The following is a 22,769-nucleotide window of genomic DNA, read 5'->3' as shown; positions in this document are numbered from 1 at the left end:
CTTCCAGAAATTTGAAAAACTTGTAAAAATACAGTTTCTGCTTTCTATAACTAATGGTGCCTAGAAAAAAAGTATGTAAGTCCCAGAAATCACTGTTGCTAGGACACCATGTAACAGAAGCCGGGCCAAACTGCTGGCTTTTGTAGTTTTTTTTACAGACAGCTAAGGGGAAAGCCCTATGGAGGCTCTCCCCCGAGACTGCTGCACCTCTGAAGTAGCATTACGCGGCCGCTGCAGGAGACCCGGCTGGCTCCCAGCAACGAGCCAACACGGAAGGCGCGGGCAGAGGCCCCACGCCGCCAGGCGAAGGCGCGGCCCGCCAGGCCGCAGGCCCCGAGGAGCCGCGGACGAGTGACGCCCACAGCTTATTGAGGCGAGGCTGAAACTAGCTCCCGGGGGAACTCCGACAGCGGCAGGCTTCGAAGGCGCGGCCGGGCAGGACGGGACACCACCTCCACCCCGCCGCCATTGCTCCAGGGGGAGGAAGGAAGTGGGGCTCTGACCACTTCCGCCTCTGGGGAGCACTTCCGGCGCTTCCTTCTGTGAGGCGGCAGTTGGTGTGCGCCTTGTGTAGCCGTTGGGGAGCCGTTGAGGCCGCGCTGCGATGGGGGCTGAGGCTGCCCGAGCTCCCCTCCGTGCAGCCAGCGTGTGAGGCCGGCCTCGAGCGCCATGGCCCTCGCCGGCAGGACGGCGGCGTGGTGGGCCCGGCTGCCGAGCTCCCGCCTCCCCTCCACCCCGCTCTGCCTTCCGCCATGGCTGTCCGCCGCCTGCGGGCGGCTGTACAGCTCCGGCGGCAAGGTGAGTTCGCAGGGCGGCCCGGCAGGGATGGCGTGCGGGGGGGCGTTTGGACTGCCCGAAGTTGGCCTGCGGCGAGTCCCCTACCTGTAAAAGGTGGCCTTTCCACACAGGCCGTGGCATCCTGTAGCAGCTATTTCCCGCTGCAGGGGCATTTGTGTCCCCTTGGCAGTAGGAGGACTTGTTCCAATCCGAGACATTCTGAAAGGGACAGAATCACAGAATGGTCGGGGTTGGAAGGGAACTTCGGAGATCATCTAGTTCAACCCCTCTGCCAGAGCAGGTTGCACAGGAACGCATCCAGGTAGGTTTTGAATATCTCCAGAGAAGGAGACTCCAGAACCTCTCTGGGCAGCCTGTTCCAGTGCTCTGCCACCCTCAAAGTAAAGAAGTTTATCCTCATGTTGAGAGGTAATTTCCTGTCTTCCAGTTTGTGCCTGTTGCCCCTTGTCCTGTAGCTGGGCCCCACTGAGAAGAGTCTGGCCCCATCCTCTTGACATTCGCCCTTTAGATATTGATAAGCATTGATGAGATTCCTCGCAGTCTTCTCCAGGCTAAACAGACACAGGTCTCTCAGCCTTTCTTCATAAGAGAGGTGCACCAGTCCCTTGATCAGCATTGTAGCCCTCCGCCGGACTCTAGTAGTTCCCTGTCCTTTTTGAACTGTGAGCCCAGAACTGGATACAGTACTCCAGATGTGGCCTCACCAGTTCAGAGTAGAGGGGGAGGATGACCTCCCTCGACCTGCTGGTCGCACTCTCTTTAATGCATCCCAGGGGATCATTGGTGTTCTTGGGCACATTGCTGCCTCTTGGTCAACTTGTTCACCAGCACCCCCGGGTCTCTCCCTGCAGATCTGCTTTCCAGCAGGTCAGCCCCTAACCTCTACTGGCACATGGACATGGCAGGTAATGCTGCTTGATGCTGTGTATTGGTGCTAGCAAAGAACTCCACACTTTCTTTCTTTCTGCCTGTCCCAGAGCTGTGTGCATAGCCCGTGTAAGAGGGATGCGCTTTGTGTATCTCTCAAATCGGCGACTGGACTTTTTCAGTAAAGTGTTGCTGATTGCTATTAGGGATCTCCGGGTTCCTGATGCTGAAAGCTTTGAGGGGCAAAGAAACCACTTCTGTTACTTGGAATGAACAGGAATAACACAAAGTTTTTTAGTGTTGGACCTTTCTGTGTGTGAACCAAGGAAGTCAGGCTGGTTTTCTGCATTTTTTTTTCATTTAGCCAAGATAAGTGTTACCTATAGTTTCCTTTTCCACAAAGTCTACTTGCTTCTTACGATAAGGTCACTGCTCCCTAAGCTGCTAGGTAATGTTGCTGTATTCTTACCATGCTTGTGAGCAATTATTTCCTTAATGGTCCCCTGAATCTTGTTTTCTAAATCCTTAAGTTTAGCAGTTTAACAAACTTGAAACTGTTTTAAGTGTATTCATAAGAACACAGTACCTTTTGCAATGCTTTCCAGCATACTTAGTGATTATTCAGAGTAATAAATGAATGTATATGTATGTATATGTATGTAAAATGAAATGTTAGCATTTCAAACACTGGTAACAATTTAAGCTTTTGTTTCTATTCAACCTGTGCCTCTTCTAGAGAAATTAGTTAATTCTTTTTTAAAGGCCAGGTCATATTGCATGTAGAGATTGTAACCACAGTTTATGAAAATAAATTTCTGTTTTTCAGGAAAAATTAGATATGTCGACATATCCCGTCGAAAGCATTAGAAACTTCAGTATTATAGCTCACGTAGATCATGGCAAGAGTACACTAGCGGACAGATTGTTGGAAATTACAGGTAAGTGTTCTCATTTTATACTACCTTCTCTCAACAGGTAAGATGATGTGTAAGTTTCTGTAGCTTTGGTTATTACTAAAACTTCTAATCACGGAATCTTCAGAGTTGGAAGGGACCTCTAGAGATCATCTAGTCCAACTCCCCTGCTAGAGCAGGATTGCTTAAAGCACATCCCTCAGGGCTGCATCCAGGCGAGTCTTGAAAATCTCCAGAGAAGGGGACTCCACAACCTCCCTGGGCAGCCTGTTCCGGTGCTCTGTCACCCTCACTGTAAAGAAGTTTTTCCGTGTATTTGAACGGAACTTCCTATGTTCCAGCTTGTGCCCATTGCCCCTTGTCCTGTCGCTGGGAACCATTGAAAAGAGCCTGGCTCCGTCCTCCTTAAACCCACCCTTTAGGTACTTGTAAACATTAATCAGGTCCCCCCTCAACCTTCTCTTCTCCAGGCTAAAGAGTCCCAGCTCTTTCAGCCTCTCCTCATAAGGGAGGTGCTCCAGTCCCATAATCATCTTGGTTGCCCTTCGCTGGACTCGCTCCAGTAGTTCCCTGTCCCTCTTGAACTGGGGAGCCCAAAACTGGACACAGTACTCCAGTTGTGGCCTCACCAGTGCAGAGTAGAGGGGGAGAATGACCTCCCTCGACCTACTGGCCACAGTCTTCCCTATGCAGCCCAGGATGCCATTGGCCTTCTTGGCGACAAGGGCACACTGCTGGCTCATGGATAATTTGCTGTCTACCAGGACCCCCAGGTCCTTCTCCTCAGAGCTGCTTCCCAGCATGTCCGCCCCTAACATATACTGGTGTTTGGCATTCTTCCTTCCCAGGTGCAGGACCCTACACTTGCTCTAGTCTCTAATGTCTTTGCTCTAGTGCCAGTTTGATTGTGCTTTTAGACTGCCAGTTGTGTAGTGTTAACAGATGTGAATATGATAGACTTTCTGGTTGAGATCTGCCTACAAGTAGGGGTAAGGAGGTGTGTAATTCACTAAAGGAAGTATGTATTTTAGAAAGAGACTGAAAAGGAGTGTACTTCCTCATTCAGGATGCTGCTCCTGTTATTCCTGACTCATCGTCCATTAGACCAATACACAGCAAGTTTATCTTTTTACTGCCAGCGTTTGGAGTGGACAGAAGGGGACTGTCATAACCTAGGAATTCTGAACAGAGTAGTTTTCAAAAGTGTTACTGAAACAGAGAGGAACTTCAGCTGCTAGTACTAAGATTAAAGTAACGATATGTCCTCTTGTGAGCAAACCATAAACGACTGCCTTTCATGGTGGTGAAGCTCACTGGTACTGAAGCTGATACGATGCTGCATAGTAAGTTTTAGAAATGTATCGCTCTGTTGCTTTAGATTTAGTGAGTAGAATAACTGCTAGTAATTAAGTATAAATTCCTTGGATTCTCAGCTGCTATATAGCCTTGCTTTTTCCTTTGCTCTAAGTATCGGTGAAGTTGTGTTACTTTCAGAGCTATTTATTTTGTCCTCATGGGAGTGCATCTTGGACTTCAGTGTTTTTATTTCGGTGTTATTGTTGAGGTTAAGAAAAACTATCCCCCTTTAAAGTGAAAGTGAGAAACAGAAGTGCTAAGGGATTTTTCATAACTAGAAGCGACTCTGAAACTTAAGCTTTTTGTGGGAGAGAGAGACAAAGGTTTCCTTGTAGGGTTCTCTAAGGTAAGCTGTAAAGCAGTTGCTGTATCTCCCAAGAGGAGACTAATTTCAGGGCAGAGCTTAAATTGGCTACTCAGAAATACCCTTTGGAAGAGTCTTGCTTTCCTTGTTTAAGGGGTGAACAAAACAAAACCTGGGAGAGGTTTTTGATTAAATTTATTCTTTATGATTACCTCCTGTGTGTCACTATGGGCAATTTTACCTGACACATGTGAAAGAATGGAGTTTGAATTCAGGTCTGTCAAGCTCTATGATAATGTTCTTTTCACATTTGAGATTGGCACTGGTTGGAACCATGGAGCTGCTCTCTAGTGATAGGAGGTGAAATTTTTTTTAAACATCAAAGTTATTCAGCACTGAATGGAGTCTTTGCTACTTCTTAATCTCCGATTTAGACTTACATGATGTTTTGTATCCTGCTTATTCAGTAAAGTGTTTTATGTAACTTATATAATTTTATTTTTAAATAAAAATCTAACTTCAGCTTAATCAGATGGAAAAGCTTCATTTGCAGCTGCAAGTCCCATGTTCTCCTGTTTAATGGCTTTTTCAAGAATTATTTATTTTGAGAGCTAATGTATTAAATGAGGTAATAAAACTGTTTTGGTTTTTTTTTTTAATCTTAGGAACAATTGCTAAAACTGACCGTAATAAACAAGTGCTGGATAAACTGCAAGTGGAACGTGAAAGAGGAATTACAGTTAAAGCACAATCTGCATCTCTCTTTTACAATCATGGAGGAGTAAACTATCTCTTAAATCTTATTGACACGCCAGTAAGTTAAGTATAAACAGTGTTTAAATCCCACAAAACTAAATGTCTTTATATTTAAAAGTAGGAAATTTCTGGCTTCTTGTGTTTATTCAAATTCTTTTTGTTGTAAGAATTGTGAACATATATACAAATGAAAACATTGTAATATAGAAATCTTTGCAAAAGACTCTAGAAGTACCTGAAATTGTAAACATCTATTTTCTCCACAGGGCCACGTAGATTTCAGCTATGAAGTATCACGATCACTGTCTGCCTGTCAAGGTGTCATACTTGTAGTGGATGCAAATGAGGTGGAGTTCTTAATTCTTGTTTTTTACTTAGAATTTCAGCAATTTTTTTAAGCAAGCTAGAGAGAAGATTTTTTTTTTAATTATTTTTTTTTACTATTATTTTTCCATCAGTGTTTCTGCCCCTGGGCTATCTCCATAAAAGTATAACGTTGCAGAAGGCTAGTAATGGGAATTTTAAAAAAATTCTAGAGACAAATACTTGTGTGTTGATCATTATTGCAGTTCCATGACATAGCAATAAAAGCACAGGATTAGTGAAGAATCAGATCCTACTTTATACAGAGTATGAACTTTGCAAATGGTAGTCTGGAGAGCTTCTAGCTGTTGTACAAATACTCATTTGAGCACCTTCAGTTTCTTCTTGGAAAGCTCGATGATTTGTTCAACCAACCACACTGTTAGTTACAACTAATTGCGGTTGTGTTTCTGATTGTCAGTAATACAAACCAATGCTGGCAGCATTAAAGCTAAAGGACACTGTAGGCTGAATGTGAATAAACTTACTCTGGAAACTTGAGAAGTTTTGTATCTGCTAGATTGATAGGTTCTTGACTAATGTTTCAGGAGGAGCAGGAGAGTGAGGGAGTAAAATGTTTGTAAGGTGATACTCTCATAAATTCACAAAGTCTATACTGGGAGGGAGGTGAAATTAGAGATCTTAGTGGTACTTTTATTTGTACAGTGCTAGGAACGTAAGAAACAGTTACCAGACTAGAATATGAGGATTATGGGAACATGATTTTAAATATGGACACATTCTCACAAAGTATTTTGATAATTTTCTCTCTGGCATGTTTATGATTGGATTGTACAAGGGTCAAATGAATGCTACTGTTTTCCTTGTTATATAGAAAAAAATGTAATTTCCATTCAATGATTATGAACACTTTTTCCTTCCTAGCTTGGTGGGCAAGTGAACTTCTTAAGTAAGCTTCAGTAACAAATATATTTTTTGAATGTGCTGATGTTTTTATATTTAATGTGTATATATATTTTTTGTCATATTTAACTATTATGTGATTCTTGGTATTCTGTATTTGCCTTTTAGTCAGAATGCTCACAAACTCAACTTTTTCATTATAATTGCTAATGTTTCTCATGCCAGCCTGAATTCTGGAGGTAACTCTGAAGATTTAGGTCTTGCATACTTCTTTTTTTTTTTTTCCTTTTTTCTTTTTTGTTGAATAATTTTTTTTTTACTACTTTATGTTCCCTAAAAAGTTAGGCCCATATAACCATGACGAATATCCCCATATAAGTAATTTTCCACTTGATCTGTTGTAAAAAAGGGGAAGACAAGAAGTAGCTTCTCCTTCTTCTCCTTGCCACCCCCTTCTGCCCTCTCTTGTCACGTTAGGCTTTATAATCTCATTCATTAGCGTCCCTGTCCCTCTGTCTTTGTTTTTCCTTGCATGGTACTTGGATCTGGAGAAGTAATCTTCCTTTTTCTTCTAATTAGAGCTGTCCTTTTGCCATCCTTTTGAAAGAAATGTGAGGTACAAACCTTATAATTTGTCTTTATTTTTTGAAAATAGCTGTAAGGTAAGTTGAAGGTGTGTTCATGCCCTCTGGAGTCACTGCAGTCTTATAAACATCCCTTTTTCTTTGTTTTAGTTCATTTGTGAATAATTTGTGGTGGACAAAGAGTGTTTTTTGAGGTACCTGTTATAATCTTGGTTATTCAGAAATAAATAACATATACAGAAATATGTACTTGGTGCATAATGTTTGCATAATACTATGTAATCTATAAATAATTGCATATATGTGGTTATACATACAGCATTATTAGTTTGTCTACTTATATTCAGATTATGAGAAATGATAACTTAAGAATGTTCTGTTTTTTCTCAGCAAAGTGTATAATCAATAACTTATTTTCAATCCCCCAAATGAAAGAGTTGCTAGAACAGAAAAATAATTTTATATTGTATAGTATGCTTTATAAAAGAAGAAACAACAAAATGTTAAACTTCTTTAATGCTTATTTTCTAGGGTATTCAGGCTCAGACAGTGGCAAACTTCTATCTTGCTTTTGAAGCGCAGCTTGCAATAATTCCTGTCATAAATAAGGTAATAAAGGTTTTAGAGTTTCATATTAAATAGTTGGGTTGTTTAAATGTGTAAAAGACTTACAAGAAACTTATCCTCAAATAGAAATATATAATGAAAAAATAGCTAGAAGATAATAAGAACTTTGTTTTACTCATAAAATCATAAAGGTTCCTTGACTTGTATATTTGGAAACTACAGTGCTGGATCATACAGAAGAGGCGATTGCCTGTATATTTAACAGTTTGTTGTTTTTCAGATTGATTTGAAGAATGCAGACCCTGAAAGAGTTGAAAAACAAATTGAGAAGCTGTTTGATATCCCTATACATGAATGTGTAAGGGTAAGATCTCTTAAAGTTTTATAACATGTCTGATTGTATATCTGTATCTACTTTGTAGCTAATAAAAGATGTGTACATGTAGTAAATCAACAGGGTGTCATCTGTCTTTCTGTCTTTGTCTGACATACATGAATTTCTTTAAAAATAGTCTCGTGGAGAACATACTAGAATTTTTAACTGACAGGTATGTCTTGATGCATGACATCAGATAGATTTTTAAATTGTTCCTCATTATGGGTCTGTAAATTGTTTTCACTTTTACTGTAACAACAATTGCCATTCAGGAGAGAAAAATTTCATAGTAATAGCATTCTAACGTGTGCTTCAGAGTGCTTTTATGGGTAGTAGTATCTGTGGCAACCAAAACTGTCTAAGTAAATGTGACACTGTTTAATAGATACTGAATTCACGTGAGACACATGTCTTATCAAATTGCTGTTTGACTTGTTTTAGATTTCTGCTAAACAAGGAACAAATGTTGAAAAAGTTCTTCAAAAGGTCATTGAGAAGATTCCACCGTAAGTTTTGTATTTAGTTATGAAACCTTATAAGGTTAAGTAGGAAACCATGAGTTGCTTTTATACAGTATAATGGGACTAGTTTTGCCTATTTAAAGTCAATACTTTATGAAAGATGTGGGAGAAACCTAATGTCTGAGGTGGTTAAGTCAGTTTCAAATTGCAAACCAGAAAAAATGACACGTCACAGTTGAGATGCCTTTTAAAAAATGAATGCATGAATGTCAGCAGAGAAGAATTCTTTATTCTTTAGAAGTGGGAGAGGAAAATGAATTCATTCAGAATGAAATGAAAGATGAGAGGTGATCCACTAAAGGTGACACGTCTGCGAATGTTTACATAGCTTCCGTGAAACAGTGTTTGAGGATCTATGTTTGCTGTTACTCCTTTTGAATGTTGCATTGTTAAATTGATAAAGGTAATTGAAATCTGCTGTGTTTAGAGTTTCTCAGTTTCATATCCTGAACCCAACCTTTAAAATAGGCTTTTATCTGGGAACTTGGTGACAAAGCTGCTGAATTCCAGTTCAGTTTCAGTCAGCATAGTGCTTTTCAATCTTTTTTCCTACTGCTAATAATATAGTCTTCAAACTACTTAATAATTATAATTAAAAGAAACCACAATGAAGACTGAGATTAGGTTTCCATGAAAGATGGCAAAAACAAAATTTCAGTGGACTTTATTTTTTTTTCCAAAAAAACCCTCTCAGCTGTTGGAATGTAACTGTTGAATTTTTGTTTCCCCTGTAATGCGACATTTTAAGTATCAGTTTCACCTGTTGCGAAATAAGTATGACGAATATGGATTTGGTTTTGTTCTATTTGTACTGCTATTGCACATGGGAGGAAAAAAAAAGTGAAGATTTGCTGCATAATAGTGAAACACTGAAATGATGTCGGGTGTGTGTTTGTTTACTGAAAATTAGTAGTTTTATCTGTTTTAATATGGAAGTTTTGGGGGTGTTTGCTCATTTGATATTGATTTAAAACATACTACTTAATCTGTTTACATTTTTTGTGACAGACCCCAGTGTAATACTGCTGATCCATTGAAAGCCTTAGTGTTTGACTCTACCTTTGACCACTACCGAGGCGTCATAGCTAACATTGCTCTCTTTGGTGGGGAGATTCAGAAAGGGCATAAAATTGTGTCTGCGCACACAAAGAAAAGATACGAAGTTAATGAAGTCGGAATTCTGACTCCAAATGAGCAGCCAACCCATAAACTGTAAGTAAAAATTTCTTTCAATGGGTCAAATCACAAATCGACATAAGATACAAAATCCTGCAGTTCTGTTTGATTTTTTGCTTTGAGTGGTAAAGGCTGGGAGATGTTTAGGTTTTTTATTCATGTTCTTTGGTGGGGTTTTTTGTGATTATTATCTGTAATTTAATGCTCGATGTCAGTGTCTTTCATTTTGGGCATGCTGAGGCAGAAGGTTTTGGGGACTGCTTTTTGGGCAGTGGTAGGGGGAGGGAGTCATTCTGTCATCCATAGCACGTGGAACATCTGGACAGCTAGGTATTTTTAAGACTAGCGTTTGATATTCTTATTCAGCTGTCCAATTTGTTTCTAGGAACTACCTTATTTGAGAGTGGAAGGGAATGGGGCTTCACCTTAGTTATTGCTGCAGCATATTTTGAGGGTGGAAAACTTAAAATCCCTGAATGCAACAGCTTCCAGAAACTGGCTCCTCATGGCAGCAGTGGGAAGAAAATCAGGTACTTAGAATTAGCAGAGAAGCTTTATCAGTTTGCATCCAAGTACGTGTTAATGACTTTTCTTGGGAGATTCTCAGTGAGACTATGTTACTTTGTGTGCTCGGTTGAACCCAGCCGGGAATTAAGCACCCATCCAGCCACTTGCTCACTCCTTCAACCCAAGCGTGACAGGGGAGAGAACTGGAAGAGCAAAAGTGAGTAAAGATTCATGGGTTGAGATAAAGACAGTTAAATAAGTGAAGGAAAAAGAAAAGCGGGGGGACAGGAAGCGATGCAAAGACAATCAGTTACTCCCCACCTCCCACAAGCAGACCCACCACTAGCAGACAAGGTAGTGTATAACCAACAGCCACCTTGGAAAGACTACACTCCTTGTTTTTTATTGCTGAGCATGTTGTTGTATGGCATGGAACATCCTTTTGTTCAGTCCAGGTCTGCTGTCCTGGCTGTGTCACTTCCCAGCCTCTTGGCCTAGCCTATTTGCCGGGAGGGACAAAGTGAGAAGCAGAAAAAGCCTTCATGCTGCGCAAGCACTATTCAGCATTATCTAGAACACTGGTGTGTTGTCAGCACCATTTAATTCACAAATCCACAACACCATATGGGGCTGCTATGAAGATAGTTAACTCCATCCCAGCCAAAACCAGTACACTGTGTTTTACTTTTTATCTACCATGGGTTTCTCTCCTAAACAACATTATGTGCTGATGGGAGGCATTTGTCTTTTGTTGTTTCTGCCACTTAGTATGTGAAACTTGCTGTGGTGGCAGCTGGGAGCTGTTCTGATCCTTTTTATTAGATCCTTGAGAAGTTCCTTCTAGCTCCAGCTTTCAAACTGGGAGTAGCACAGAATTAAAAATCCAGAGCTATAAATGTACTGTTTAACTGTAACAGAAATAGAGGAGCTTGAGTCATCAGATAGTTTGTCCCTTGGGATAAAGTTCGCAGGAGAAACAACTTAAATCTGGCTTTTGTATACATAGGCTTTTGGGGGTGTGGTTTATTTGAATTTCTGAGTGGGATAAGTCAAGTGGGGGAAAATAGCAGTACTGATAATGCCAAGAAGCATGTCCATATAATGCCAATTTTATTTAGATATGCTGGACAGGTGGGCTACCTGGTTGCTGGAATGAAAGAAGTAACAGAAGCCCAAATAGGAGACACACTGTTTTTGTATAAACAGCCAGTGGAGCCTTTGCCTGGCTTTAAGTCAGCGAAGCCAATGGTTTTTGCAGGTGAGGAGTAAACTGATAAAAAGTAGAATTACTTTTTTCCAGTAAAAAGAATTGGAGAGCTATTAGAGCTTCTAAAATAATCTATGTGTATATTAAGAGTTGTAAGGATTAGAATTTTATCAAAGTTAAGCTACAGAGGCACATCATTTATATAGCTTTGTGTAATTTTCCCTGTGACTCAACAGACAAGATTCATAATAGTTGCAGACTGGTTTTAGGTGAATACAAGAATAACATGTATTTTTAGACACAATTATTGCTTCTAAAGCCAGTAAATTCTTGATAGCTGGAAAGGAACAGCTGAGACTTGAAAAAATGAAGTCCATTTACTGGAGTTCTTCATCTTGATAACCAGGTTTCCATAATTATTGTGAATTCTTTTTTCTTTTAAAAATTAACAACTGTTTATTTTTTGTTAAATATGGTAAACTACCAAAGCTAATATTCAGAATGTAAATTCTGTAAAATACTTGGCTTTTTAAGCTTGAATAGTTCTGTTGAGCTGTTGCCACCAGCTTCAGTAACTACTACAAATGCTATGGGAGATGGCTTTAGAAAGAAATAAATTTTGGAAATCACTTTCTAGGCTTGTTGTGATGGAATGTATAAAACTCACTTGAACTGTCTCTTGGAGATCGTGCTGTCTGTCAGTCAACCTAGAAAAATGCAATTCTGTAAATTTTTCTTCTGTGCATGTGTGTTGCTTCTTGCTGTAGAGCAATTTACATTTTTCTGAACACATGGTGATGTGAAAAGCTGTACAGTAGAACCTGCTTCAGGCAGTAATTATAAAGACAGCTGCTTTTTATTAATTTCAGAAGAATATAGAAACATTCACAATGTTGATATGGCAATTTTTTTTTCCTGTTACTTCTTACCTTTGAAGGAACATCTCAGTGAAGTTTGTCTGCTTATTCATTTATGCTTAACCTATATGTTTACGTTACAGCCCTGCAAAATAATGGTTATACTCAATTGTGCATCTTCTACAACTATGAAAGATTAGATGAGTACAGTATTCCTACCATTATGGTTTCAATGTTAATTCTTGGGTTTTTTGAGGTAATCTAAAACTACTACATCTTAACTAATTTTTTTTTGAAAAAAAAAATCCTATTGTTTTTCACATTTTGAAAAAGTTAGAAAAGAAAGTAAGCTAATTCTGATTTCATTACTGTGTTCACTGTAAAAAGCATGTTTGAAAGCTAAGTATATACTAGATAAAGCTCTGTGTCACATCACTTCTATCTAATACGTTTTGACAGGAATGTATCCTGTAGATCAAACAGAATATAATAATCTCAAAAGTGCTTTGGAAAGGCTGACATTGAATGACTCCAGTGTAACTGTGCATCGTGACAGTAGCCTTGCCTTAGGAGCTGGGTGGAGGTGAGGCTTTTATACTGCTTTCATTTTTGGAGTGGTTTGTAAATTGAGAATGCCAGTTTAAAGTCTGCTGAAGGTTGAATTAAAATGAATTCAAGATTAGGAGCTTTAATTCAAATTAATGATAGGTAAAGATCAAAAGCATTTGATTTTCTTACATTCTGTATTTGCAGAGAGTGTGCAGTTTGTTGTGATTGATAGGTTTTGTTCTCAAAGACTCATAACTGTTCAACCGTAGGATCATTTGGAGATTGTTCACTGTGCCTGATATTGCCAGACTAGCAGTGTAAACATGCTGGAGAAGAAAAAGAAACAACCCACTGTGACATGCCAGGGGATATACAAGTATGTTCACCAACAGGTTATTTTTTTCCCAGGCTGGGTTTCCTTGGTCTTTTACATATGGAAGTTTTTAATCAACGTTTGGAGCAAGAGTATAACATGTCCGTTATTTTGACTGCACCTACAGTTCCATATAAAGCTGTTCTTTCCTCAGCAAAGTTGATAAAGGTATGTTAAATTTATTACAGCTTTATGTAAATAGCAGCTTAAATGCCTTGTATAATAAACATCTACATTTTTAAACATCTACACTTTTTAAAATCAGGTTTTATCAGCCAGAAAACATTTTTAGGAATAGCTTGCAATGCCACTATAGAGTGGAAGGGGCTGGTGAAGACAAGCGAGTTTTTGATCACAGTGAAATAGGCATGTGTAAACTTCATTGAACTGAGCACAAAAAAAAATTACTGTGCTTGATTTTGAGAGAGAGAGGTGGACTTAAGGGCACCTGCTGAAGGGAGGCTGCAAATAGGCTAGCTCATTATTATCCAACATGTACCTCTAAACACTACAGAAAATCTGTAAATTCTATACAGCTTGTATAAGAAAGGTTGCTGTACTTGCAAGGTGTAAGGCATAGACGCTTTTTCTCCCCAGTTGTTTTGGTTCCGTAGGCAGTGCAGCAGCTGTGAATGAAGTGGTTGACACGTTTTGGTACATAAGTGATTCTGGATTACTGATGCGGGACACTGTTTTCAAACAGTGCTGGAAGTTGGGTCATTGTTCAGGAACATTGCCTTGTCAGTGGAAGCGATAGAATCATTTGCCTTAGTGCATGGGGGAGGTTGTATGTACATAGTAAGAAGCATGACCTTCCTTTTATCCTTACTTCAGAAGGATGACTTCAGCCCCTATCAGGATGTTGGTCTACAAGAAATACGTAATGAAAGCATTTGTGCAAGAATCGAAAACTTAATTTCTAAGCCCACTTCAGCCTGAAAGGGAGCCTGAACACAAAGTTCTGTTTAGAGAGGAATGTTCCCGTCACCAAACTGCAGAAAACTTAAAGGTCTTTGTTGAAGCTGTGCCTTACTTGACTCATCCTATATAAGATACAATAAGGAAGATCTTGCTCTACAGGCAAGAGAGATGGAAAATGAATAGAAAGCCTTTTTTCTTTCCCTGGGCTGTAGTCCTAGTTCTAAGCACTTCTTGTGTTTAATATTCACTGGATAAAATGCTTAAAAAACCATTTTCCTAGTGAAAGTAATTCCTATAATCTTTCTATATAATAATGTTTAAAGATACACTGACAAGGGACTTCTGTATGTGATGCAGAAATCTCTTTGAAAATTCTGTGCGGTATCAATTTTGGTTGCGTAATTCACAAGTGTTTCCAAGCAATTGAAACATTTATTTAGTACTTTTTCAATGCTGTTTTTGTCGCCTTTCCTATTTAGTGCACTTATTTGTAAAATTACAGTACCTGTTCTATTTGTTTGTTTTCAGGAGTATGGTAAAGCAGAGATTACTATTATCAACCCTGCTCAGTTTCCTGATAAACTTTCAGTATCTGAATATTTAGAGCCAACTGTTCTTGGTACTATTGTAACACCTCATGAATATATTGGGAAAATAATTGTTTTGTGTCAGGTTGGTATATAATTTTAGTTCCGTCATTTACATTTTTAAGCTGTTCTTATCATACTTAAGTGAAGATACTAGCTAGATACTAGGTATTAGTACTTAAATAGTATCTTTGACAGTAATTGTTGAAATATTTTTTTCTTTCAAGAGCAGTTAAACATTTTATGTGTAAAAGTACTTCTAAACTGCAAAATAGTAAAGTGAGAGTTAGTGACGAAGCTCAGTGACAATAAAGTACCTTAGTCTACATCCTGCACCAGACAAATTCATAGCTAGTTCCATTTTCCTGAAAGAATGGAATCTGCAGCAGGGGAATAAGATCTGTTGTTTTTTAGAAATATTTTCGTGGAAATACAACTTCTGTTAACACTTTACGGAGGCTTCATGTATGTTTTCAGTGCTTCATGGGAGTTCATTTACGATAGTGATGGGCAATCACATTCCCCAAGCGTACTTGTAATACACCTAACTAAAAATATTTTAACTGACATATATATTGTCTTTATAATTTCTTCACAATATTTTCTTAGCTTTTTACATTTCAAGTACATAACATAACAGAGTACAGTACTTGCATGTCAGTAGAGCGAAGCGTAAGATCTATTAAAAAGAATTCCTAAAATAACTTTAAGATACCCTCCTGGCAGGAAAGAAGAGGAGCCTGTGAGTCATACTGTGTAATGTTCCAATACATGTGAAAATCTCATTTCAGTGAGATTTTGGGGACAAATAACTATACGTTTAAAAGGCAGCAGTAAGCAGAAGCTGGTAAGGATTTCACAAATGCAGCTTTTAGAGAGGATAGATTTGAATCATTTGTCCAGTTAAGTTACAGCCACTTCATTTATGATGGTGCTGCAGTTTGTTCTAGGGCTTTAGCAAACGACCAATAAGAAAGTTACTTTGGGGCTTGAAGTATGGGAGTTCTCTTGTGTAACTGGATAACTGTTTATTTTAATTTCCTTTGTATTTGTTTGTAGAAAACTTCTTTCAAGGGGAACTGAAACAATTTTTATTTGTCTAGGATCGTAGGGCAGTCCAGAAGGATATGTTGTACATTGATGAACACAGGGTTATGCTAAAATACCTCTTTCCACTGAATGAAATTGTGGTGGATTTTTATGATGCTCTTAAGTCTTTGTCTTCTGGTTATGCAAGGTAACTACCTCTCTTGTACCTCTTCCCCACCCCCGGCCCCCACTCCCCCAGGACCCTGAGGGGTGGAAACAAAAAAAGATCTGAGGAGAAGATATGGAAGGGCACAAGTGAAGAATATTCTTTTATGATGGTGCTGCAAATCGAGTCTTACTTCACCTTTAATGAATTAGATTCACGGTGAAAATGGATGGAGGTACATCTGAAAACCACTAAAAGTGCTTCACTACCTAATAATAATTTTCACTGGTGATGCACGTATTTTTCAAGTGTTACATGTAGAGTGGCACTTGCTTATCTAGATGAAGATGATCTACATGGTTCTTACTTGTCTAAAGTGGCAATGAGCATTTTCTATCAAAGGAGTCACTGAAAAAGTACTTCCTACTGTATTGTCTCTTGTGGAAAAAGGAAAATAACCAAATACTGATTCTTTAAAGCTACTAAAAAATTCAACAAACTATATTAAAAACAAAGAACACTTATTTTAGGTACATGCTTTATTATGGGAATAAAGCAAATCAACTGCATTTTTAGACCAAATGTTCTGCTGTGGGTGGATTCTATAAATTCAGAGGCTAGAATTGTGAAGCTGGTTGTGAAGAGCCTTTGTGAATTTAATGGAAAGGAAAATCTTGCATGGCAGATGGGCTTATGCCACAGGAGATTCAACAGCTCTTACAAACCTCGTATGTGGACGTGTTGTTAGTAAGGTAAACTATATTGTGACAGGAGCTGGTATACCTAATTACATTATTCGTTTGATAAGCACAAAAATGAATTTTATTGAAGGACTGAATTTGGTTTGTGTTTTCTTAAATAGGTGTTATAAGGTAAGGTAAGGTGTGTCTTGGCAGTGCTTGTGTATATGTGAAGTAGAAGCATAAGCAGAAGTGGGGAGGCAAGAACGACAGGTAGAAGAATCAAGGGGGTGGAGATTTTGAATTTTCTCTCAGGATCTAGCTCTCCAACTAGATAAAATCCAATCCGTTTATCAAGAAGCTATCTCATAGCAGAATTATGCAGGGTGTCCTTTGATTCAGATGTTGCATTGTCTTATTTCTTGATTTTTATTTCCTAATTGACTCCTTAATGTTGCTTGTGTGTTTAATGCTCTCAGTAACCGTACTTCTGATACATTCTGTTCACACAACTGTGGTTTAGCTAAGCCAATTAAGATAGAAGTACTTTCAAATGCTCTCAAAGGACTTTTTTTCCCCTCTGTTCTGATATTTCAGATCTGACCAGATTAGTGGTATTGCAAACTGACACACAGACGGTGAGGCCCATACCTACCAAAGGAGAAATATGGTTTGGAGATGAAGAGGGAAACTTGCTTGTCAGAGAGAATGATAATAGGGGTCATGTAAAAAGTCTGCCAAAGGAGAGGATGAAAAGAAAACAATCCAGTGTTAGTTTTTGATTTGACTGACATCAAGGATGTTTACTGTTCAAAAGCTGTGTTGAAGGGTTCTGTTGCCTGGAGCTTTAAGGAACTTCCGGCTGATAGAAGTGTTTGAATAAACTCTTTAGAGATTGCAGTAACAATATCGATTTTGTATTGGTTTACCTTGCTCAGTAGCTGGAAGACAGGATGATGTCCTCTGCTGCCTTGGAGATGAGATTTATCTGCAGTATATTTCTAGTCCAGTCTTGCATGAAGACTATTAAAAACCATGCTCCTATTTTAATAAATAGTTTGAGTGCTTTATTAAGAAATGTGTCTAAAAATTTCTGGAACAAAGTGTGCAGAATATACTTTTTACGAAATCATCACTAACTTTTAAACTCCTTTCGTTTAGTTTTGATTATGAAGATGCAGGATACCAGGCAGCGGATCTTATCAAAATGGATATTCTTCTAAATGGAAATCCAGTCGAAGAACTGTCAACAATCATACACAAGTAGGTTAACTGGATTCTCTATTCCGAAGAAATATGACTTCCTATTAATATATGGTGAAAACATGTATGTGTATCACTAATATATGACAAATATGTATGAAAAGAGCAGTGAGGATTTCACCACATCACCACTTCTGGAGATGATGTGAAAAAGAGGCATTTAAGTGCTAGATATGTTTTTGTGGTGATGTATGGCAGGGAGGAGAAGGAAATGCAAAATGCCGATCTCTTACGGAGCTGGAAAAATTTAAATACAGACCAGTCAAGGAGATACCAGATGAATCCATTATGGCATTTACTATCTACTACTGAAAAAAAATTGATTTTATGCTCCCAATAATTCCTGTTCTATAGAAGTTTGTTGTTATTTTGTCTCCAGCCAGAGTACCAGGAGAAAGTAAATATTTACCGGATGTAATTACCTTAGAAATTTTTTGCTAAAATGATTCAGTTTCTGTAGTTTCTTAGGAATTACTGGTTTGCTGGTGAGAATAATGCCTTCCTGTTTCCAGCCTCTCCCCTTGCTTTCTTCTCACAAAGTCTTTATAAGGCTCCATTCTGTAACTTCAGCATCCCTTTCCAGCAATCCCGAGATCAATTTGGGGGGGGGTGTTGGTTTAGTTTTTTTGTCCTTGTTAAAATACTAACCTGTAATTGCCAGAAATTTTCATATTTTTTTGGCAACTGCAATCCTGAAATCCTTGGAATCCCTTAACTTCAGAAGGTTGACATAGGAAAATGACTTTCTGAACTGTGTTCAGAAAGATCTTGGGGCGGGAGTGGGATAACTCTCATATACGTTTGCTACTTTATGTGTTTTTCATAAATGTGCAGTGTTCAGCAATGTGCCTGCATCTCTTACTTTGAAAAGATGCAAAATGGAGTGGCCAGCCTTGCAAAAGTTAGTTATTGCTTTAACATGTGTTTCTTGATCAATTTAGCTTGCACCCCTGAACTGTTTCACTAGGTAAAACTAATGATAGCCTTTTGTTTAGCTTTAGATGACAAATTATTTTTTTAACTTGTAGACAACATTCATTCTGCTCCTGCTTCAGTCAATTCTCAGAGTCCTCTCGCTGTAAATAGACTACATCTGTCTATCTAAAATTGTGATGAACTACATTTATAGAGAAAAAATGACTGAGATTACTTTAAGCTCAGTACTAAGCTAGCCATTATCACTTGTCCTAATTATAGAAATAAATATCTGTATCTTCTTAAGTAATGTTGGTTAAGCATTAGCAGTTTTAGTACTTCATGCTTAAACTGTTTGCTTTATACAGGTAGCAGGGAGTCACGTTGCTACGTGAAAGCACATAAAAGTATTTTCAGCTGTATGTTGCTTAAAAAAAGTTCACTAAATATGGATGTTTTTAGAGAGAAGAGACCCATTTGTTTTCAATGGCTTATGAAAGTATCTGTTCAGTAGCTTCTTTAGACCTTTTGTCATTTTCTCTTTCCAAAATCTGAAGCATATACAGATGCTGAATATAGTTGGATAATTTTTATTAGCAGGTGACAGGAATACATTAAACCTTTTTTTTTTTTCTTGTTATATAAAAAAAGATGTTTTAAAAATACTTCTGTAATATGTAGATCTCTTGACCTTTCGGGCCTACAATCAATGAAAATCCTCCTTGACCGTCTAGTTTAAAATTGCATTTGAAGCTGTGACAGTATTCAAAATGGCTTCAGTGTGATAGATAATCAGGCTGTTTATTATAAATATTTTAAATTTATTTGAAGACCTGTTAATACAATCATATCACCTGTTTGTATGAAACAGGTGACATACAGAGACCACTCATTAGATGTAAAATTATGATCTGATCAGCTTATCTTTTGAGTTAAAAAGAGGAAAACCTCTACTAAAATCCTGTTATCAAACAGTTTAGTCTGTGGATATATTTCGGGGGTTGTATTACTCTTTCTGAAAACACTGGTGACTTTCTTTTTCAGTGATAAGGCATATGCTACTGGTAAATTCCTGTGTGAACGTTTAAAAGATGCTATACCTCGGCAGTTGTTTGAAATAGCCATTCAGGCTGCTATTGGCAAGAAAATCATTGCAAGAGAAACGTAAGTGGATCCCTTCTGTTTACCTTCTCCCCCCCCCCCCTTATTTTAAGCTACTTAAATTATGGCCTTTTAATGTGTGTGTATATATAGTTTTATATATTACTATATATTACTTTTATGTAGTACTTTGATTTTACTGTACGGTCATATTTTTCTTGTTTATGCTACCAGACCTCTTGGGGGAAAAAAAATACATTTGAGCTCTGACTGATGAAGGACTTGATATCAATTTAATTGAAAAGAATGTATTCTTATTTTAACTTGCTTGCAGCATTGCATTTAGTGGATAGAGTATAACTTGCAACACCCATGTGTCCGTTTCCTCTTTGGCAGTGGAAAAAGTTTCTTACTACTGAAAAAAATGGGCTGGTTGTAGAATAGTTTAATCTCTGGGAAAGTCAGCAAAAGAGACCTGAACTCTGCTGTTCCAAAGGAAGTATGTTGCAAACCGAACACCCAACTATTTCCTAGCAGCACTCACTTCTTTTAGAGAAAACCGTTTCCTTGGTGTTGTGTTTCTTGTCATATCTTTGCTGTTACTATTTAAATAGTATGTAAATGGTGACAAAAGAATTAAAGGTAGGGATCCAAGTAGAAGTGCTGTAAGAACTTCTGTGTATGTATCCATATCCACACACATGTAACACTTATCATAGCAGAAATCCTAGATAAAAAGGCAAGATTGTAGTTTTTATGCACATATTGTGCACTCTAAGGGATATTTCTAGAATTGAGACACGTGAGTTCAGTCTTCTGTTTAGAACTTTGTCTTCTGTATACAAAATATGAAAATGTCAGGATTCCAATACAAAACTAGTAGAAAAACAACTCTTAGCATTTTGACAACTCAGTGTTTAGCTTCACGTATAGGAGATGTTCTAATGTGTTAATGTATATATTTTATTTTCTTTTACAGGCTGAAAGCTTACAGAAAGAATGTTGTGGCAAAATGTGTAAGTATTTTTTGATGTTTCTGATGTACGTAAACCTAAGAGTCTTGCTAACGTGATAGGCCTGTCTTTTCCTAGAAACCCAGTGGAGACACGTTCTGCTTGTGCTCCTTAAGCATCAATGGAGTATTAACAGATACTTTTAAGCTTTTACTTCAAAATTCAACTCATGTAACCTCCAGTTGCAGCGTGCAGTAAGAGTCAGATCAGAAAGAGTAATGGCTTTTTCAGAATTACACACTGAAGAGTGAACTCAACAGAGCGTGTCTGTGTTCTCCCCTGTCTCCTCACCGTTTGCTAATAGTTGTAGACATACAGCAAACGTGTGTGTGTGTACACACATAGGTGTAACTTCACATGTTTCCTAAATTGTTTTTTCCAGGTGACTTAAGAAACTATAAAAGTGCTTCTTTACAGACTGATTCTGATTAGACTTTTACTGGAGTTTTCAGTAATACGTCATGACAAGGCCTTAAATATGCAATAGTTAACTATTAACAAGAGTGGACAGAGCTATAGGAAAAACGCGATGCCTCTTCCTTATCTTGTCTTTAGTTCTGTGAAGCGAACATGTTGCAAAAAGTTAGACAAGTGTCACTTTCTCACAACTATTATAGAATTCTGCTAGGCACATACGTGGGATGGTGTTTGTTCAACATTGTATAAGCGTTCAGTTAATTTATTTAGACGTAAGCACCTAGTGCTAGTCAAGATGCCCCAGTGTATCTGAGCTGGCATCCTGCTGCTGTTCCAAGGGGACCTGGATATCCTATAGGTTGTGTCTAATGTCAGCGAGGCTTACATGAATGTATATATCTAGGTAACTGAATTCAACCCTCAGTTGTCCCAATGACCACAGCTTAACTTGCTCATTTGCTTTTTTTTAACTAGTGGCCTTTTAGGATAACTATTTGGAGTGTAAAATAATCTTTTGTCATAATATAACTAGCCTTTCTGATTATTTTTAAGCCCTTAAGTTTAGTGTTGCTGAAATGTACTGTAGTTGCATTTAAGCTTACTAGAATGTTTTTCCTTTTCATAGTATGGCGGAGACATTACAAGAAGAATGAAGCTTTTAAAGAGGCAGGCAGAAGGGAAGAAGCTGATGAGAAAAATTGGCAATGTGGAAGTACCAAGAGATGCCTTTATACGTGTTTTAAAGAGACAAACTGACAAATAGAGATCAGCGACGTGCAGCTGATTATTCTCTCAACTTTTTGTAGACAGTAGCGTAATGACCTAATGGATAACTTATCACTGTGAGAGGGAACATGTTTGCGTGGTGTAAATTAAATACATGTGGGAACATAAATTGAAAGGACAGTGTACTTAAAATGTACAGATACTTGTAGATTATTATGAAATTAAAGTTATTTAATTTGACTTGACTGAATCTAAGCTTTCATTTTATTGTTTTTAATTGTATTTAATTGTTTTCATACTTTAAACACTTAAAATGTAACAATTATGTTTTATTTTTGCATTGCAAGTCTTTGAGAGAACAGGCACCATGTGGGAAAAAGTTTATAAAAATAATTGAAAGGTATGTATAGACAAACTGCTGTTTTTTTTTTTTTTTTTTTAAAAAGTTTGAACTGTTACCACAAAAATATCAAGCTGCTTCCTGTTTTACTTTCTAAAGTTGCTGTTTTCAGCAAATCATGATGTTGGGAAATCACATCGGGAAAAACTGATGGTGACTTTTTTTAATGTACCACACCTTAAAGTGTCACTTTACCGTGAATACAACCTAGCTATGCTAATCTCTGAAGAAATCCTAAGTTTTAATGTATTAAAACACACGATTATTAAAACTACTCCACCAGTAAGACCAATTCAGGCCTTGAAGAATTCCTTTGGCCTGAAGGTTTGGTTAGAACCTGTCTTGGTATACTTGTTGAAGTTTTACTTACACCGTTCACATACTGAAGTCTGTCAGTGAGTTCTCACTTGAAAGCTGTAGTTAAGTGTGCTTAATGGAAGCTGTTGCTTTTGGAAGTGTAAACAAAGCAATCATTAACACCAGTTAATGACCATCCTATATTCTGTGTTTACAACTGCATTGCCCGCCTCCAAAAGCTTCTAACCTATTGTTTCGATCTTCAGGGACTAATTTGGGTCTTCACAGATTTTCTCTTCTTGTTACTAAATAGGT

General features: G+C 38.1%; 1 protein-coding gene across 2 annotated transcripts; it reads left to right on the top strand.

Annotated features, from left to right (window-relative positions):
• Window positions 1-527: 527 nt before the first annotated feature.
• Window positions 528-22,002, top strand: GUF1 (GTP binding elongation factor GUF1). Of its 2 annotated transcripts, XM_054202516.1 has the most exons (18): window positions 528-798; window positions 2,492-2,603; window positions 4,905-5,053; window positions 5,262-5,342; window positions 7,338-7,415; window positions 7,654-7,737; window positions 8,191-8,255; window positions 9,279-9,482; window positions 9,932-9,976; window positions 11,072-11,211; window positions 12,477-12,600; window positions 12,975-13,107; window positions 14,389-14,532; window positions 15,551-15,684; window positions 17,484-17,585; window positions 19,545-19,664; window positions 20,581-20,617; window positions 21,657-22,002. In XM_054202516.1, exons 1-18 carry the CDS (start codon window positions 670-672, stop codon window positions 21,792-21,794), a joined length of 2,019 nt encoding a protein of 672 aa, XP_054058491.1. In that variant the 5' UTR covers window positions 528-669; the 3' UTR covers window positions 21,795-22,002. The 2 variants fall into 2 exon arrangements, with proteins under 2 accessions (XP_054058491.1, XP_054058490.1); XM_054202515.1 differs by lacking the exon at window positions 9,932-9,976.
• The last annotated feature ends 767 nt before the right edge of the window (window positions 22,003-22,769 follow it).

The sequence above is a fragment of the Rissa tridactyla genome, chromosome 5 (assembly GCF_028500815.1).
Source record: "Rissa tridactyla isolate bRisTri1 chromosome 5, bRisTri1.patW.cur.20221130, whole genome shotgun sequence".
NCBI classification, from domain to species: Eukaryota; Metazoa; Chordata; class Aves; order Charadriiformes; family Laridae; genus Rissa; species Rissa tridactyla.
Note: the sequence above shows the minus strand (reverse complement) of the source record. Positions and strands in the feature narration are given on the sequence as shown.